This window comes from Nesoenas mayeri (assembly GCF_963082525.1).
Source record: "Nesoenas mayeri genome assembly, chromosome: Z".
Classification (NCBI taxonomy): Eukaryota; Metazoa; Chordata; class Aves; order Columbiformes; family Columbidae; genus Nesoenas; species Nesoenas mayeri.
The window spans coordinates 14,325,774-14,345,472 of record NC_137542.1 but is presented as its reverse complement, the minus strand read 5'-3'; the positions used below and the strand labels follow the sequence as shown (position 1 = coordinate 14,345,472).

General features: G+C 38.6%; 1 protein-coding gene across 7 annotated transcripts in view; it reads left to right on the top strand.

The window, feature by feature from the left end:
- Positions 1-19,699, top strand: part of BDP1 (BDP1 general transcription factor IIIB subunit) — a 53,865-nt gene that overhangs the window by 15,602 nt on the left and 18,564 nt on the right. For all 7 annotated transcript variants that reach the window (XM_080363134.1, XM_080363136.1, XM_080363132.1 and 4 more), the window contains exons 13-27: positions 1,461-1,537; positions 5,921-6,065; positions 6,232-6,308; positions 6,896-7,055; positions 7,692-7,774; positions 8,996-9,227; positions 9,715-9,902; positions 10,628-10,844; positions 11,342-11,523; positions 12,085-12,286; positions 13,785-13,900; positions 14,458-14,677; positions 15,188-15,375; positions 17,472-17,688; positions 18,734-18,951. In XM_080363134.1, coding sequence (XP_080219260.1) covers positions 1,461-1,537; positions 5,921-6,065; positions 6,232-6,308; positions 6,896-7,055; positions 7,692-7,774; positions 8,996-9,227; positions 9,715-9,902; positions 10,628-10,844; positions 11,342-11,523; positions 12,085-12,286; positions 13,785-13,900; positions 14,458-14,677; positions 15,188-15,375; positions 17,472-17,688; positions 18,734-18,951 — 2,522 coding nt within the window. The remainder of the gene's footprint in view (positions 1-1,460; positions 1,538-5,920; positions 6,066-6,231; positions 6,309-6,895; positions 7,056-7,691; positions 7,775-8,995; positions 9,228-9,714; positions 9,903-10,627; positions 10,845-11,341; positions 11,524-12,084; positions 12,287-13,784; positions 13,901-14,457; positions 14,678-15,187; positions 15,376-17,471; positions 17,689-18,733; positions 18,952-19,699) is intronic.

Genomic DNA, 19,699 nt, shown 5'->3' with positions numbered 1-19,699 from the left:
TAAGATCTTTGCAGGTACTAAATGCCTGTAGCTGAAAATGTTGTAAGCATGCAATCTCCTGATATTAGTTGAAATAATATTTATAAAAATCAATGAACTGAACAGAGCAGTGTGCTATATGCACTAGCCAATTGTAGTGGCGTCAGTAGTCTGAATACCTAACTCTGGCTGATTAATTATGGCTGTTTGACATTAGAAAAAAGCATAATAATCTTTGAAACTGATAATTTTGAAAAGCTTTTTGTGTAAATTCTAATTCTCTTGGCCTGCTGTGGCTATTGTACTTTGAAAGTATGTGAACATAATCACTGATCTAAAACTAGAAATAGTCAACCAACCAATGATGTGAAACATTGTTCTATTAGTATTATTAAGGAGGTAAATCAAGTAGAGAAATAATGTTTTTATGCCGTAGGTTTTTACCTTAATTTGCTAAACAGATTGCGTAGAATCTTTGAAGTAACTATGATTAGTTTGCTAGGTTGTTAAATTTATTTTTCATTTTCAGAGTGATGGTCAGAGCTCACTAGGAAAATTATTTAAATGCTAGATCTGGAAAGAAATGGTAGCTGATACTGCTTAAAGAATCTGTTATCAGCTTCATCCAATTAAAAGACAAATAAATGGGCTGACAGGAACCTCATGAAGTTGGACAAAGGAAAGTGCGAAGTCCTGCACCTGGGGAGGAACAGCTCCAGGCATCAGTATATGCTGGGGACCACCCAACTGGAAAGCAGTTGGGCAGAGTAGGAACTTGCGGATCCTGGTGGACAGCAAGTTGAGCATAAGCCAGCAATGTGCCCTGGCTGCAAAAAAGGCTAATGGTATCCTGGGCTGCATTAGGAGAAGCATTGCCAGTAGACTGAGGGAGATGATCCTTCTGTGCTATTCAGCACTGGTAAGGCCACATCTGGAGTACCATGACCAGTTCTGGGATCCTCAGTATGAGAGACACGGACACACTGGAGATAGGACAGATACTTCATGGGCTATGATGAAAGGCTGAAAGAGTTGTGACTGTTTGGACTGGAGAAGAGAAGGCTCAGGGGTATCTATATAAATAACTGAGGGTAATGCGTAATGGTAGACAGAGCAAGGCTCTTTCCAGTGGTGCCCAGTAACAGGACCAGAAGCAATAGGCAGAAACTGAAACACAGGAGGTTACCTTTCAGTATCAGGCAACACTTGTTCACTGTGATAGTGACTGACACTGGCACAGGTTGCCCAGAGAGACTATGGAGTCTCCATCCTTTGAGATATTCAAAAGCTACCTGGACATGATATTGGGCAACCAGCTCTAGGTGACCCTGCTTGAGCAAGGGTGTTGGACCAGATGACCTCCAGAGGTTTCTTCCAACCCTAGCCATTTTTTTAATCTTATTCTTGTTTCTGCTTTTCTTTACCGCAAAGAGTTGTTCTTCATTTGACATGTATTCTACAATATTTTTTTCCTTACTCAGAACAAAGACATGCATGACTTACATAGACCAGATGAAAAGCAGAGTGCATCAGAAACTGATTCTCAGTCTGAAATCATGTAAGTAGAAATATTTTACCTTGCAGGGGTACTTGAGCTAAACCTGCATTGTATTATTTGGATATAATTCTGATTGACCATAGTAGGTTGGCCTAGGCAGTAGATCATGGTAATTTTTTTCCATAACCACTGAAGATTTTTGATAGAAATTTTGATCATTGAGGAGCAATGTGTTGACTAAGATTTAAAATATTACATGGGAATGGGGACAAAGACTTAACTAAGCTTAGAAAAACCTAGCCTTTCTACAGTGAGCAAGAATGAGAGATTTCTCTGAAGAAATTATGCCATTTTGTGTGTGAACCTTGGTTGTGGAAGTTGATTTTTTTTTCTTTTTTTTTAATAAAAGGACCTCACTGTATTCTTTGGAATTCACAGTTGTCCATCAGTGCTTATTAGCTCTATGCATCATGTGTATGGTATATTCATACTTCCTAATTAGAAACTGCTGCTCTTTGGAACTCAATGCAAGAGTCTAAGTTGAGATACTTCTCCAGAAGATACTCCAAAGTGTCTCTGTCTTACCTGTGCTCCTTTATGAAGTTAATCTTTGTGACTATTTCTTACAGTTATTGCTGTAACTGAGCAGTGGTGTTTAAACAAGTTTGTGCCTAAAGTTTCCATTTTTGTGGATTGGTGACTTCCTATTCCATGATACCATTTTAAAGGTAATATGAGGATGAGCTACTAGTTATTCATGCTTCTGTCTTTTGCTTGTTGAAAGGCAGCTCCCTCTCACAGTAAAGACTGTCAAAGCTTTATTTGTCTTGTTCTAAGGAAGAATATAAGAAAAGGTAGTAGCTCCCAATCTGAAGATTACTGATAAGCAGTAGGGCTCTGTCAGTATGTGAATCCCAGGACATGCTACTGCAATGGTTAAGGACACAGAGATTGATGTATGTACCCCATTCTTCAATAAAGTATGGATGTTGGTAGTAGGATAAGATGTCTGAAGACAGCAGTTCATAGTCCTGTGAGTGAGAGAGCTTTGAAAGGTAGGGAAGGGACAGGAGAGGCAGATGCAAAGTTTTGTATATAAAGCAAATCTGCTCTACTTTGAAGCAGTTTTCTCTTGTTTCTATTGAAATTAGTAAACCTATTCACACTGATGTCCATTGTGAATCCCCAGAAGAAGTATTCCTATTTATTTAACGGCAAGAAATGCTTCCATCAAATATTTTTAGTAGATTCCGCTGAATCCAGCCAAGTTGTTAAGGCTTATTTGAGACTCCTTGCATTAGATAGTAGCATACCTTCTAATATCAGAAAGATGTAGTATAATTTTTTTCAGTTTACTATTGTTGCAATTTAACCTGAACTAGCAATCTAGACCGTGATAGCTGCTTCCTCACTCCCCACTGGTGCCCCTGGCCCCCAAATAGGGGAGAAAATCATGGATAGGGATAAACACAGGTTATTAAAATAACAAAATAACCCTAGTATACTACTACTAAGAATAATATAAATAAAATGGAAATAGAGTATAAATTAAAAGATACTCAATGCAATTCTTCATAAACTCCATCCTCACTGAGCACCCAGTGCCAGAAAGAGAGAGAGAAAACACCCTTCCCTGCGGGAACAGGGGCAAAAAACCTGAAAAGGCAGAAAGGCCCAGAGGCCAACTGCAAAATGGCAGGATGGCAAAAGGCTGAACTAAGAGAACTCCCAAGCAGAATTCAGCCAAAACAGAGCAGAAGAGGAACTGGTCTCCATTCCTTTCTTCTCAGCTGGAAAATCCAACTTTCCTTAAATATGAAGCATGATGCTAATAGCATGGAATATTCTCACTGCTCAGTCTGCCCTGACCATGTCCCACTTCCTCGCTCCCTCACACCTGGAGCCAGAGAGCTCAGAAAAGACCTTGGCTTGAGACATCAACTAAGATAACAATGAGCTCTTACATTTTCTTCTCTCTAACTTAAAGACATTGTGACATTACTTCAAGAGAAACTTTAACTCTGTCCCAGGCTGTTATCTTGTTGTTCTCAAACTAAATCCAAACAATGATTGTGCTAGCTACAAAGAAGAAAAGTGTCTAACTGAATGAAGGAAATAAACTCACTTTCAGTCAAACTAGCACCTTCCACCCCTTAGTCCATACCAATTTTGTCATGCTTACCAATACACTGTAATTACTACTACTGCTTCAACATACGTATGTACAAATATACACACAGGTATCATTTGTTATTCCTTTAATCCATGGGCCATTGTTTTGAAACGTTAGTTAAATTCATGACTTTGAGCTTCATTTATTGTAAGTCTCCCTGGGCAGGAAAGGTGGTGTGCCTTGTGCAGTTCCTGCCTATGGTTTGTGGGTTAAAGATTTCAACTCAGAAGAAGTTGTGAGGTACCACTTGTTGGAACCAGCTCTGGTTTCATCACCACTGCACTGATGTGAAAAACAGTTATTGAACGCTGTTAGTATGGCATATATTATTATGTAGCAATTAACATAATACAGTACAATACTGAGTATTCTCATCAAGAATCAAATCTCCCTGAGGTACACATTGAACTTCTCCATCCTTCAGTATTACCACCGCCCACCAAGTGCTTCCAGGTCCATAGGCAAAAACAATCCCATGGATGGGTTTGCCTTTGTCTGAGGCATGAGTAACGCAGACTGTCTTCATTAACATATTTTTCATGTCATGTGAGGTAGCCTATGACAAGGATGCATAGAGCATCTGAGACAGTTACAGTGAGGTGTTTTTGCCAGTCTTTCCCAGTTAGGCTCATTTCAGGCTCTGCTACAGTCAGCTCCTGGGATCCCTCAGGCACTCCAGAAGTTCTGATTGGTTTTGTTCCTTTGTAGTTTGACAGGAGCACCAGTGTCTACCAAAGCTCTATACTCCTGGGGGTCTGCTATACTAGCCCATCAAATCTGCACAGTCCAGTAAGCTTGGTTTTTTTCCTTCTCCTGTTGGAGTCAGGGCCCTTCTGATGTGCACTGATGAATTAAACTGGAGCAGCATTTTTTTCTAGGAGTTTTTCTTTTCAACTCACATACCCATTCCTGAAGTACTGAATTAGGTTTTCCATCCCACCTCCTCATGTCTTCTCCATGGTCACACAGGAAAAACCACTGAGTGCCCCATTTTGTGCATGTTTTATGTGCTGTTTCTTGAGATTGGAAACACCTGCTCCTAGTAGCTGAAATATGGTTTTGTACAGGTGGTGAGTGGAACCTGTCTTCTCTGAGTGCTTTGATTTCCCATAACAGCTTTTCAAACATTTTCAAAACCAGTTGTCAGATTTTTCAGACAGTTTCTCCACAGCTGAGACACAGGCCTGTAGAAAGGTATCAAGATTGTCCTCCAAGTCCTGAAGTTGGTCAGCCACATCATTCATTCTCCATATACCTGTATTTGTCCAGCTCACTCCCACTAACAACCTAGCATGCTGGTGGTGTGCTTTGTATGAACTTCTGCCACAAGGGTCACGTACAAATGTTTCTACCTGGATCTGTCCCCTCCTGACTGTTTAGTCCAAATTAAATTATCTACTGCATGGTTAGTTCTCTTAGGAACTGGGTACCTTTCTCCATAGTGGTCCACATTCCTGTATGACACACAACATCTTCCAGGAAGGGCTACCTCACCTTCACGGCTGCCAGGAGTTGGCTCCAGAGGCTGAAGGAGTCTTTTCTCTGTTGCAATTGCACTGTCAATGGCTGCATCCCTTAACAGAGATCCTAGCTGCCTCACTTCCTTACCCTCTAGTTCCAGACCACTGACTCTGTTATCCCAGCATTGGAGCAGCCAGGTTACAGTGTTCTCACCTTCATTATGGCCAGAATCTTTTTGCATATCTCACAGGTCACTTTGAGAAAAGGACCGAGTGGTTATCTCTCGCTCTCCTCCTTGTGATGATGATAATATCCCCTTGTACACCGTGCGAGTAGTCCTTGTTGTGACTCTCTTTATGGGAGCAAGTGATGCTGATACAGGCTCATCGTCTGCCTGATTTATTTCTAGAGTCTGGGTAGTCACAATGCATATAACAGGCTTTTGAGTCACCAAAGTGATGGTCATCAGAATTGGCATTGGTGCAGTGCCTGTTGTTGAGGTTGAAGCAGCAGAAATAGCTGGTGTGTGGGGCAGAGTAATTGTGATGCCAATGCTGGGGCAAGTGTAGTGGCAGTGCCTGTTGCTGCGGCTGGAGTAGCTATGGTGCCCAGTGCAGGAGTAGCTGCCTTGCCCATCACTGAGGCTGGAGTAGCACCAGCAGCTGCCTTGCCTGGTGGCGGGGCTGGAGCAGCTGCCTTGACTGCATTACCCATGTGTTCTGTGGTGCTCTTGGAGTGCATCTTGGACCACGTAAGACTTACAGTTTCTCTTTGGTAATAATATAGACCACTTCTTTTTATATCTGAAGGAAAACTGAAAAGCCAGCAGTCAGTGGACGCTTGCAAAGACCTAAGCCCAATTTAGTGAGATCATCCAGAAGGAGAGAAGCAGCAACCCAAGAGAAAACAGAGGCCGAAACTTCCACTCCAAACCTTGCAAATGCAGATGAAAAGGTCAGAAGAGGAAAGTCACTTAATATGCTGTGCTCATGATCATATATCTGTTTTGATTAATGTTGATACTGGGGACCAGCGATAGTCTCATAAGTAGTATTCTGAGCACTGCTTCTGAGGTATCTACACACATGTCCAAGATTAATATTTCTTGTCTCAATTCCAGCACTCTGAGGAATACAGTAAAAGAAACAGAAATGAAGCCACAGAAGTAGAGAACATGGATTTGGATACTAAATCTGAGTAAGTATTGAGATCATGTTTCTGGTCTCCTGAAATTAACTGACTATAATTGTTAATTTATTCTATATAGTACTGTTAAAACTCCCCAATTACTATTGTATTTTTATAATACAAATCTTAAATTTTATTTTGGCATTTTCTTGGATGATATCAAGTGGAACTGTAGTAGAAGGTATGTGTGTCTTTTCTGGGAAACTGAGGAAAGCATTATTTTATGAAGTACCAACTATGCTTGGAATTTGGGAGGGGGAGGGAAGTAATAACTATGGCTTTGCCTTCCTCCCACCCTCAGTTGTCAGCTAATGGCTCTGCTTCTGACACTTACAGAAGCAACTATGGTATGGAGTCAAGTTAGGTTCCTCACCTGTGTGATAACTTCATCTGTTTTTAATACACAGATAAATTGAGTTTCCATGCTCTATAGGACTAAATAAAGTTTGTTTCTTATGTGAAGAAACTTGCATAAGTTTGTGCAAATCCTTCCAAAGACAAACCAATTCCAGTAAAGAAAGCTGTGCAAGTAACTGAATATTATGTAGGCTTGAATACTATGGAGTAAATGTAACTGTTGTGGATCCTTTGTGCAGAGAACCTGAAAAAACTGTAATTGCAAAGGCAATAGTTAGAGGATGTCGACAGAGATTTAAGCCTAATGTTACAAGAGCGTCTGGAAGGAAAGAAGAGCCTGAAAAAGATGCAGAAAATGATAAAACGTCCCATCCAGAGCCTAAGGGAGAAACCAAAAAGGTATTTAATAGAATAAGGTAACTAGTGATAATGCATTAGCTGAAGAGGTGCTGGATGCAATAGCAATGTTATCTTCCTTTTTTCCTTTTATTTTTTTCCCCTGAGCAGCCTAGGAATCAGCCACTTATTTAACCTGCAGTGACAGTGTGATATTCTTTAGAGGTTTCAGCTTAGCTGGGAGCTTGTCACTCAGATAGTAGATGCTAGTAGTCCTTAATGTCCTACAGCAAATACAGCTTTACTTGTCTGACCTAGATGTTACCACACTTTTCTGACTTCAGGGTGTTTCAAAAAGATGGACCAAATTTCAAAGCAGTATGTTTCAAATTACTGAGGCGAGGGGCTCTTTGTGTGCTGGGAGAGGCATCTTGCAGTAGTCACTTGAAACTATGACCTGCCCTTTCTAGTGGTAGGAGTTTCATTCATGGGTAGTTTGTGGTTGCAGGAGTATAGTGATGTCAAATTGGGTCCATCTTTTTGAAACACTCTGTATGTGAAATGTACCCTCTAATTGTCTGTGTCTGTCAAAGCAATCCATTTTGTATCCTGTTATGGACAGTTACCTGGTCCGTTAGGTAATGCTATACTTTATAAATGTGAGAGAGTGAATGTCTTAATGTTCTAATTTCTATGCAGAATGCTGACCAAAGTAATAGGTCTGATGCTACCGGTGGAGAAGCTGCAGAAAAAGATGATAATATCCTGGAGACAGTGTCTCAGTAAGTATATAAAAAATGAGAAGGCATGTGCCTCCAACAATTTGACATCCACCTCACTTCTGGTATTATTACATAATTGGTAATTATAGAAGTTTCTGAACAAACTTCTGCAGTGAGACAGAAATTGAGGGAAGAAAATAATGTTTTTTAATGCATGAAACAAACAGATTAAACATTTTTTGTTTTAAAGCAGTGCTTTTAAATGAGATGTCAGTTATGATAAAGGCAAAAAACCTGAAAAGTTAGTCCCTTAAAAACTAAAACAAGCCTTCTCCACTAGCTTTAATGCTGAAGTGCATCAGTTTCAGTGCTTAGGTATTTAAACAATAGGAACAAGTATTTGTTCTTAAATTGCAGTTAAGTGTTAGGTATCTGGTATCAGGAGAAAAAATTCCAATACATGGGCAATTTAATTCACATGTTAACTAAGAAGTGTTTTTTGCGTTTCTCTTCAGCAGAGAAATGGCAACTGTAATGTGAAAGGAGGAATATGTTTTACAGGAGATATTGTAAAAATCAAACAAAACACAAACCCAAAAACCAAACCAAAACACAATCAAAAAAGCCAACCCTCCTCCTGAAAAAAAAATGCAACAAACAAAAGCAACAATGACACCCTCCGCTGCCCCGTCCCGCTTCTGTTTTTAAAGGAGGATAGCTGAAGAGGATGGAGGGAGGTAAACTGGGTTTGGTAATATGGCAGAAAAATATTTAAGCAGTTATTTCTGTCATTAACATGCTGTGTAACTTAATGCTTAGGGTAAAAAGGCATAGAAGCATCTGACAGTTGTAATGATGTGCGTCTGATATTTTTCCATTAGTAAGATTATGAAGTTATTTATGCATTTTCTGAATGTTTGTGTTTTTTAACTCTTCATTAAATTAGGTCCATCTGCCTCTAGACCAGATAGGAATACCAGAAGAGCCATTATGGGTCAGAAAGAGGTCTGTCTAGTATGATATCCTGTCTCCAGTGGAAAAAGAAAAATAACAGGGCAAATATAAGTTTAAATTTGTCAGGTACTTTTTCAGTCTATAGCAGATACACTTTATCGTTTCATGAAGTCAGTAATGCATAGCTGCATTTTAGAGAAGTGTACGTTAATAACTGTTACAAAAAACAACAACAACAACAAAAAAACAAGAAAATAGAAGAATCACTTCTCCAAGACTCCTCCAACTTTCAGATGTGGTAGTTACTTACAGATCTTGTTTTTCCAGGTCTAATGAAGCAGCTGGTTTACAAGAAGACAGCAAACATAGCGTGCTGAAACCAACGCCTCTAAAGAGAGGCAGAGTGCAGAGACCAAAACCAAATCTAGGAAGAACTGTTGCAAGGCAAAAAGACCTGAGAGATGACAAAGATCCCGAGGAGCAGAAAACTGAAAGCAGAGGAGAAGAAAAAAGTGTGCTACATCATAGGGATGAAAACAATGATCCGTGTCTCAAAAATGTAAGTTTTTTTGAGCAGTTGCTTAGGCACACTTTTGCTGAGGCCTAAGTAGAAGCCATTAGTAGGAAAGATGTAGGTACATACCACATAATTTGTAAGCATAGCCTCTGTATGCTTTGTTTATTCTTTCAGAATAAACTGAATTGTCAGGGAGTTTCCGCCTTCCAGGGAGTTTTCCTTGCACTTGAGTTCTGTTTTCCATGGATAGATGGGTTATAACTCATTTCGTTGTGTTATTTGTGACACTAGAGCTAAAAAGAGAAGTGCAGAGAAAAAAGGCCTCTTAGAAAAGAGAACACTTCAGATAGTGTATTGAAAAATAACATTTTTACTTTTGAAGTATATACTGATACTAGTAGGACCCAGGAAACAAGAGAGAGCTTTTTGAGTGTTCTTGTAAGATATACTAAAAGAAACTTTTATTCTTCTGAAAGAGAGATCAAGCAAATATTTTATCTTAATAGATTGAAACTTTTATTCCTTTTAGGATGTGACGGTTCATGAAGACACTCAGCCATGCAATGTGATGCTAGAAGGGCATGTTACTTCAGATTCTGAGATGAGCTCAGTACATACAAGGCGCTGTTCCCAGGAAAAGCCCTCAGAAGCAGAAAGCCATGAAAGTGAAAAGGGACTGTCAGATACCTTGAAACAGGTTTCAGATTTCAATAAAGGGTAAGGTTATATCTAAATAGAGAGAAAGGATGGTTCAAACCCATCAGTGTCTCTAGGCGTTCTACACTTTTACATTCAACTGCAGCACTGCAACCAAGTTTTATATCTATAATGAGAAGTTTAATCAAGACAATATTAGACTTAAACAAACAAAAACCCAAGAGCTCAAAAGCAATAAACTTAAATGCTGTTGGATGTTAATTTGACCTTTAGACTGTGAGCCTGGTTTTCAAACAAATACATTTTTCTGATGCTCAGTTTCTGTGGTTCTCTTTCCCATGTTGATCCTAACAGTGCATCCCCATGTGGTTATGTAAATCCTGGAGAATGGGACTTGGTTTCTTATTAAAATGTCCTTTAAAATCCCAACTGTGCTGTAAACCTACTGGGTAGTTTTAAACATGATTAGGCAAAGGCATTTGTAAAAAGTTGGCATTCCTTTCAAAGTGTGACTGGAAGTTGCAGTCATTCTGAAATGGCATAATTTTTAAACTTACCTTTACTCACCTATTTATAAGATTCACAGGGTTTTGGTGGTGTTCAGTGTGCTTTTATTGAATCTTTTCTAGCAATGTCAGTAACTTTGTTATTGCTCTAAGAAAGCTAAGGATTTTTATAGTTGGCTACTGTATTTAAGAGAGCTGCATGCAAGTATGTCTTGCGTGACTTGAAAAACCGGTGTTGTCCTATGCCTTCAGTTGTTCTTTTGTTTGTTTTTTTTCCAGGGAATCTGGGCCTCAGAACGAAGAGGAGAAAAGTGTTGTATCATCAGGTCGTCTACTGAGGAGTCGATTCCAGAAACCAAAGCCAAATTTAAGAACGGCAACCAGTAGAAAGGAAGTGCCAGATGTAAATAATAAAGGTCTATCACAAAAAGATACCAAAAAGGAAGAAAGTTTGGCACAGTGTGACAGTGAATGTTGCATCCTTCCTGATACAGATGTAAGGCTTTCTTTTTTTTTAAGTTATATTTGAGATTTTGGGTTTGTGAAATGAAATACTGATGATTTAAAAAATGCAAGTTAATATTTTTTGAAACAATTTTTTCAAAAGCTAAGATTTTCCACATGAAAACTCCTGTACTTTCCACTTGTTTGTATGTGAGGAGAAAAAGATTATATTCGTTTTGTATCACTTCTTGTGAGTCTACACGTCTTTCTGACCAGAGAAAGCCTTGTAGAATGGACAGTGAAGAAAAAAAGTATTAATGGAAGATGGCAAAAAAGAAATCTAGATTTCAAGCTATTTTGTTTAAAAGAAAAAAAAAAAAAAAAAATCTTGTCCTGGAAAAACTGGGAGATTACTAGTGATCAGTTACAAAGGGTTTTTTGCAGGAAACACTTCAGAGAGTGATTAGTACCAAACTCTGTGAACATCATCACCTCTCCTTTTGGTTTAGTATCATGACTTTCTCTGGTTCTTGTGTTTACATTTTTCAGAAAACAGGAAAACATGAAGTCCTGCAACCATCAGAAGCTGTAGGAAAGGAGCAGTCATTTGACTCTCAGGAGGTTTTTGAAAGGCCAGGTTGTAAGTCCTCAAATACACTTTCAAGATCAGAGGATGGTGAACTTTGTCTGCCTGAAATTAACCAAGGTGACACCTCAACTAATAATGTAAGGTAAGGGCTTAGCTGCTTTTGTTTCTTGAATATATCAATGAAAGTATTTTAAAAGGAAATTCTGATGCCAATGTACTGGTGAAGAAAACCTAATAAAAATACTGAACAAAATCTTAGTTCTCATAGTTTTGACACCATTTACACTAAAATTACAGTTACTTCTATCCTAAGCATTAAATTAATGAGCATTCATTTTACAACTGTTTGATAGTCTGAAACAGGAGATTCATTTCATGTAAGCAGAGGAATACTAGTTTGCTTATCAGAGAAACCATGTGAAAATTGATTTGGTTTTATAGTAATAAGCAGACAGTAAGTTAATGCCTCAAGTGAGTTAATTCTGTTGTGGAAGTACTTAGGAGACTAGTGCTTTAAAATTTTTGCTGAAGCAGTATTTTGTGTTAGTAACTTAAACTCAGCAGAACATTACATTGGCATGGTTTCTTCTAAAAACTCAATTGATGTTCATCTGTAAATATGATGAGCCTGCGTTTGTTATTGACGTGCTTTTGTATTATGTTTTGGATTTATTTTTTTTTCTGTCTGACTTAACGTTGATAGCAAAAATACCATTGAAGAAGAAAATAAACAAACACCTCTTCAACCTGTCCAGTTACTGCAGAGCAGATTCCAGAGGTACAAGCCAGACTTGGGAGGAGCCGTTGGAAAGAAGGAATTACAAATGTCAGAAAATGAGAGAGGGAAAAAGCCTGAAACAGAGCAGTTTGCATTGGAGAAAGATGCGTCTGCCAATACTGTCATGGTAAGTCTAATAAGAATAAGTGCTCTGCCTTCAAAAGTATGGTTCCAAGTTGCTAGTTCTATTTTGCAAAGTTAAATTAGAACATTTAGGTTGCGTTTCCTGAAACTGAGACATTGTACTAGATGAAAAAAAATCCCCAAAACCCTGGTATGTTGAGGTATCGCTGGTATGATATCATTGAAGTCTACAACCTGTACTGTTAATGTGTCCTGGAAAAAGAGGTTCTGATTTTGATTGGTTTGCATGGTATAAAAAAATTATTATTGACATTTAAGGTAAACTCTGGGACAAAAATATGGTTTGCATTGCAAGACACAAAGCTTAGCTTTTTTCACTTGTTTTATCTTATCTGTTTGGGTGAATCAAGTCTGTGTTGAAGAATCTAGTGTAGAGTATCAGGAGAAGGCAGAGGATAGCTATTTTTCTGTAAAAAAAGGGGTCTTATTAAGTTGGTAAGCTTTGACTTCACCACTACAGTGCCTGAAACTCCTTTACAATAAAATTCAGTCATTCACCTACACTGTGTATCCTCACAGACACTTTACTGGGCACTGTAAAAAGTATCGAAATCCTCGAAAGCCATTATAGTATGTTGAACTCTCTATAACCATTTTGTGAGTTGCTCATCATGACTCATGTCATGGCTGTAGGCATGAGTTGTATCTGTATAGACTTGCCTTAGATCTTAAACATAGCTAAGCTTTGTAAGAGTGACTCATTTTTGTGGGTGGTTATAGCTGGTTTTGTTATTGCACCTGCATAGGGCTAGCTTGGAGTACCCATGTGCTGCGTTCTGAGGAAAGAACGTGTGTGTACTGCATCTATGGTCTCCCCCTCTGTGACACAATGTCAGCTCTGCTCCACCTGAGATACTTGCTTGCAGTTGAGCTTTGGCTATTCTAGACCTGTGGACTATGCATGTATATCTGCTCTGTATTGTGCACATCTGTAGAACCACACTGGGTCTGATGCTCGTATGTACTAATGAAGCTGTCACAGACCTGGAGAGCTGAGGGATGTGTTTGAGCAACTTATTTATGGAACCAGTGTGGCAAATGCAGAAGTAAAACTGATCAGCTTTTCTGAATCTGAGATTGTTATTGTGGCCTGGATGTGTCTGTGCTGTGCTCCGCAGTGTCCAGTTTTCAAAGGTTTTTCCATTTGCCAAAGTATTTTGTTTCCATAATGCTCAATGTAATAAAGAGTTGATTGTATGCTAAATAGAAAGTGTTACCCATGGTGCTTGGGTGCATGCAGTATTTAAAGGCCTAACTCTAGGTAGCCCAGGACTGAAAATCCTTCTGTTCCTGCTTGCCTATAAATTGAATTATGTGCTCAAGAAGATTACTCTTAATAAATACAATATGATTCTTTTCTTGACTTAGATTGGGCAAATAGCACAGAGATCTGTAACTTGTGTTGTTTTATAAAATACACTTCTGTTTTAAAAACTTGCTTGATTCTCCTTTTCTTCATGCTTTTCTATTGCAAATTAAAGGGTGAAAATGAAGCTGTGTTGTGTCAAGCAGATGTGCTGAGCAATGAGGAACAGGAACAGCAAGAGGCACCTCAGGTGCCCTGTATTTCTGAAAACATATTGTGTGAACAAAGCAGGTGAGGTTAGAGTTTAGCAAAACTGCATTTGAAAAGCTTTCATCTGGTACATAATGAGGCACATTTGCAAGTATCAATTCTTTTGTTCCTTTTATCTTTCTTTCCCTAATGTTTGATTTTCAAAGCCTATAGGCAGCTTCTTCCCATGTTTTCAGAGCATGTTTTTAGTTGATCTGAACTACCTGTCATTGTTTATCTGGTACACACTTGATGTGTGTTAGTTCATAGCTCTTTTTGACCAAGCATTTGTTTTGTTTGTATTTGCATATACAGTGATTATACCTGTAACACATACAAATTTTGCAAAGTGTTGGAGGTCTGTCTCTTGTTGATCCCAATGTGCTGTTCTATTTTACTGCTCTTGTTAAAATAAGATCTTAAACATGTATTAGACTGCAGATACTTTGATGTCAGTATGATTATGAACACAATTTTCTTGATGATTAAAATGCCTTGAAAAAGAAATCTTATTACTTCTTCTTACATGTTAACCATAAAAGTCCAAAATAAGAAATACATAGTGACATTTTTTGTTTGTTTACTTTTAAATTAATTAGTGCTGAAAAATCCCCTTCCCAAGAAGCCAACCTGGATGCTCTGAAATTGGGAGAATTCATAAAGAATGGGTCTCGGAGAACTAGACCAAACCTAAAGAGAGCATATAGTGAAAAAGAATCTCCAGTGGCACAAAAACTTGTTGCTCCAGTTGAGGAAGAAGCAAATAAAGGAGAGGATCTTCCTGTGGCAGAAGAACCTGAGGAGCATCTTTCCTCAAAAGTGAGAATTCTATTCAGATATTTCTGACTGTACTTTCTGATGTATGATTCTGCACCAGCTGTTTTTAAGACATAATGAGCTGTTTAAAACACATAAATTAATTTTGAACTTGGAAGAATTATATTCTTGTTTAATATTTGCACCATAATATGGTGTCTTTTAAAATTATGTTAATGAAACATTGATAATATCTAGACTTCTGTTAACAAATCTAAAGAGTTCACTCAAACATTGAAATTTCAGTTGTGTTCATGGATACCTGCAGGCCATATTTTTGTTCCTGGGTCTCTTCTGAACTCCTTGGTGGTTGCGCATAAAAGACTATACTGGTTAGAGTATCTGTTTTTATTAGATAAGTAGTGGAACAGTGATGGGTACCATAAACTACTTGAAAGTTTTTAAGCAAAGTTTTGTCTCAGATTAACATATTGATCATAACTTGCAATGCTTTATTTTACAAGTGATGTATTTTATGCTAATACTGTTGGTTTTTTTCTTCTCACATCTAAGGATGACATGGAAGTATTGTTGTTTGTGGGAAACTTGGCCAAGAATGGCAATCTAGACACAAATACAGAAAGTAAAAAGTCAGAAACACACTGTTTCTCTAAAAAATCACCTAACTGCCACAGCAAGAGAGAACAAGAAGAACGTCTATCTACAGGTGCTACAGGAAGCATTCAGGATACCACAGAAAGGTAAAGTTCCCTGTTGACAAAGTAAAAAATCCCTTTAAAACTTTAAATGTTTGTCTAGTTGCTTTCATACAGTACTTGCTTTTTGAAGTGTAGACTCTGAGGTGTGCTAGTTGTTACATGCTACATGCTGTGAAGGTCACTAGATGGCATCCTTAGGTAAGGCAAGACTTTTTAACAGCCTTTTTCTCAAGGCTGTTTTCATTTTTAAAAGGTATTTTGCAGATGAGAGTAGAAGTGAGTAATCAGAGTTGAGCTGTCTGAATTTCTCAGTAAAACATTCTTAGGGTACAGTGCACAACGAATGTGGGCCCTTGAAAGGAAGACTGAACAGTGTCATTTGCACTCACTTATAATTGAGAAGTGGCAGGTAGAGCAACATAAAATGAGCTTACTGCTGTAAATGTATTCTACATCTCTTCACTTTCTCCTTCCAGCAGGAGAAGTTCATGCAGTGTCCCCGTTCTTTGGTGGAGGAGGTGATTTTTACGTATGTGCAATATGAGGCAGATAGCACCATTTTCATGTACTGATTCTGGGTTATGTTATAAGCTACATTTTGCTCAATCTTAACTGATACAAAGCAGCCTCAAATTGATTTACTTTTGCTGTTTTCTAAAATCAGGTTCTGATTCCCATCTGTCTCTGAGCCTTTGGTTAAAATCTCTTCCATAACTTACGTTGAAATCATATCCCAGAGTCTGTGTGCTAACAAGACAAGAGCCTTGCCTTACAGTCTTCTTGGCTTCTGTGATGACAGAATTTCACTGAATCACATGGCTGAGGTTGGAAGAGTCCTCTGGAGGTCATCTGGTCCAACACCCTTGCTCAAGCAGGGCTACCTAGAGCTGGTTGCCTGGCATTGTGTCCAGGCAGCTTTTGAATATCTCCAAGGATGGGGACTCCACAGTCTCTCTGGGCTACCTGTGCCACTGTTCAGTCACCTCCAGAGTGAAAAAGTGTTCCTTTCATGTTCAGACAGAAGCTTCTGCATTTCAGTTTGTGCTTATGGCCTCTGGTCCTGTTACTGGGCACCACTGAAAAGAGCCTGGCTCTGTCTTTACACTTTCCCTTCAGATATTTATATACATTTATGAGGTTTCCCCCTCACTCCCACCAAGCTTTCTCTTTCTCCAGCCTGAACAGTACTTGCTCTTTCAGGCTTTCAGCACAGGACAGATGCTTCTGTCCCTTCATCTTTGATAGCCCTTTGCTGGACCCTATCCAGTATGTCCATGTCTATCTTGTGACCAGTTTTGGGTACTCCAGTATGGTACTTCAGGTGTGGCCTCACCAGTGCTGAATTAGGGTAGAAGGATCACCTGTCTGAACCTGCTGGCAATGTTTCTCCTAATGCAGCCCAGGACTCCATTAGCTTTCTTTGCAGCCAGGGCACATTGCTGGTTCATGTGCACCTTCAGGTCCACTAGGTTTCTTTTCTACAAAGCTGCTCTCCAGCTGGGTTGCCCCAGCATACTCTGATGCCTGCATTTGTTCCTCCCCAGGTGCAGGACTTCGCACTTTACCTTGTTGACCTTCATGAGGTTCTTGTCAGACCATTTCTCCAGCTTGTCCTGGTCCCTCTGGTAGGCAGCATCACCATTTGGGGTAGCAGCTACTCCTCCCCATTCTGCATCATCTGTAAACTTACTGAGGGTACACCCTGTCTCATTGTCCAGGTCATTAATTAAGGTGTTGAACAGGATTGGAGACAGTTTTAACCCACAGGGTACACTCCTAGTTACTGGCCTACAGCTAGATCAATCTCTGAAGAACTTAGTTCTTGGGACCTGTAGTGGTGTAGCTGAAACTTTCTGCTCTACCTGACATCTTAATGTTGTTTTCCTTCCAAAAAAATTTTCCAAAAGCAATCAGAAAGGTCCACCACTACAGAAAAGCCAATTATTTCATTTTCACATTATTTTTTTTGTTTCTCCCCCTTTTTTCTTTTATTTTTTTGAACCACCAACTAACTAACTAAAATGCAGATTGCTTAAGTTCATTTCTAGCTGGAAGTACCAAATATTTGATAGTAAACTGTACTTGTAGAGTGTATTTTGTAGTTCCCAAGGAGTAAAAGATGCAAAATATTTTTGTAGGTCCCACAATAAATTAAGTTCTGGAGAAGAAAGTAAACAAAGTGATGCAAAACCTTTGCATCAAGCAAAGGAACCCCTCTGGAACCCAAGGCAAAACCTAATGAGAGTTACTAGAAAAAGAGGTTATCCTGAAGAATGTGAAAACAGAGAAGAGGACAGTTCTGAGAACAGAAATGCAGAAGTGTGTTTGGTGTTAGAGAAAACAGGTGCATCAATGGTAAGTGCGAATCATGTGTTTTGAACCAATTTATACCTCAGTTCTGGTGCTTAAATTCTTAGAAGCACAGATGGCACAGAACTCAGTACAGGACTGTGAAAGGCTAATGTAATTCTTTCTTTTTTTTTTTTTTTTAATTCACTATTGGAAATGATGTTGAATGAATGGACTTAAAATCTAAAAACTGGAAACGTTTAACGTACACTGTTGTCATAAGTTTTACAGTTTATATGGTCAGAAGTCTACATTATATCATAAATACATGCTGACACTGTTACCATTTAACGTCTGTTATTCATTAAACAACAGAAATGAAAGCAGTTATGTAATACCAGATACTACCTAAAGTCCATATAGATATACTTGTAAGTTGAAACGCATGTGAACAAAGTTCAGACCTTCTTCTGCTTAAGTTCACTCAACAGGCCTAACTTAGTCCAGACTAGTTCCTCCTCTGTCTAAAGTTGCAATACCTGAATCAAGTTTATCTGGTATTCCTCTTTTTCTAGATGAATCACTAGTATCTTTCAGTTAAAATATTATTTTAGCCAAGCATCCATAGTTGACAGAACTGTGCTTCTTGATATTTTTTATGTTCTGAGATATGTTTTTGTGTCTGTGTGTTTTGAATAATGTCTTAATGCAGTTCTGTAAACTATGGTAGTTTTTTCTTCCTAATTTGTTCTCAGAGTAAAAGAAAATTAATTTCTCTTCCCTCAAATTGTCATTTAAATTAATAGGTAATTTTAGAAAATTATTTATTTTTCCAGCTTCTGAAGAACTAGTGCTCTTAATAAGTTGAGCATGGCCTTGGTCTACTGACTAGCAGTATGACTGGGAACCGAGGCATCACAGATCATTACATTTAGTGACACTACTACTATAGAGCCTGAAATTAATGAAAATAGGAAAAAGTGCACTAAGATATCAGAGAGAACAACTGGACATGTTTTCAAGAACCTCAAACTTAGTTTTTTAAATCTGTCACTGAAACCAGTTAAAATGTTTGACACGTAATATGGTAGTAATTGTCTTCTCTGTTCAGCAAAACCCCAGTAACATAGTGGAAGCTGCATCCTTCTCTGAGGCTACAGGAAAACACAATTTTACAGATTCTGTTGAAGAAACATCTTGTAAAAGAATAAGGCAGGGGAGTAGACTTCAGTCTCCAGAGGTATCATCAGAGAGTGAGAGTCAAGTAGAACAAGAAGATGATTCTCATCTTTCTGCTTCTCAGGAAAAAAATTCAGACATTCTCACAAGGTAAAACAACTAATTTTGGTTTGTAAGCTCAACTGATTGGTTTTGGCTTTTGTTTTAAAACCATGATTACTAGACATAGTTCTGCAGCGTGTTATGTGAGCACATGCAGGATGTCAATCCTTGTGTCTTCAACCTGAACCCTACCAGATGCATGCAGATATCACTATGTCTTTCACTCCGCCTGCACTGTCATAAAATGAACACAGACAGCACTTCCACCAACCCAACCCAGAGTCCATCTTCAGTTTCAACAGGAATTCCTGATTTTGAAGGGGAGGACTTTGAAGTACCCGTACTATTATACTTAAACAGAAACTCCATGCTGGAAGTGTCCTCTGCTGCTATTTGTTTACCCTTCCCACCAGTTTACCAAGGAGCATGTCTTTGGGACGAAGTTTGGAATTACTTTTAGTACCTGAAATGCTCATGCCCGTCATTTTGGGGGAAACAGTAAGCAGCTGGTTACTGAAGAAATTGTTGTCTGAGAAAGTGGAGGAGATAATTAGGAGATAATTAGTTATCATCAAACAGTTCTAGTTTCTAGACACTAGTCTGATCAACTGAAGTATTATCATTTGGGGCTCCTAGTACAGCTTTAGCAAAAGAGAACTGGAAATGTTCCTATGACATAAAACGCACATGATTTCCATGTCCCTCAAAATGAAAATTAAGTAATCCTTTCCAAAGAGTTCTGTGGTTTGTAAATTTAATTGTGCAGCTTTCAAAAACTCTGGAACTGCTTAATACA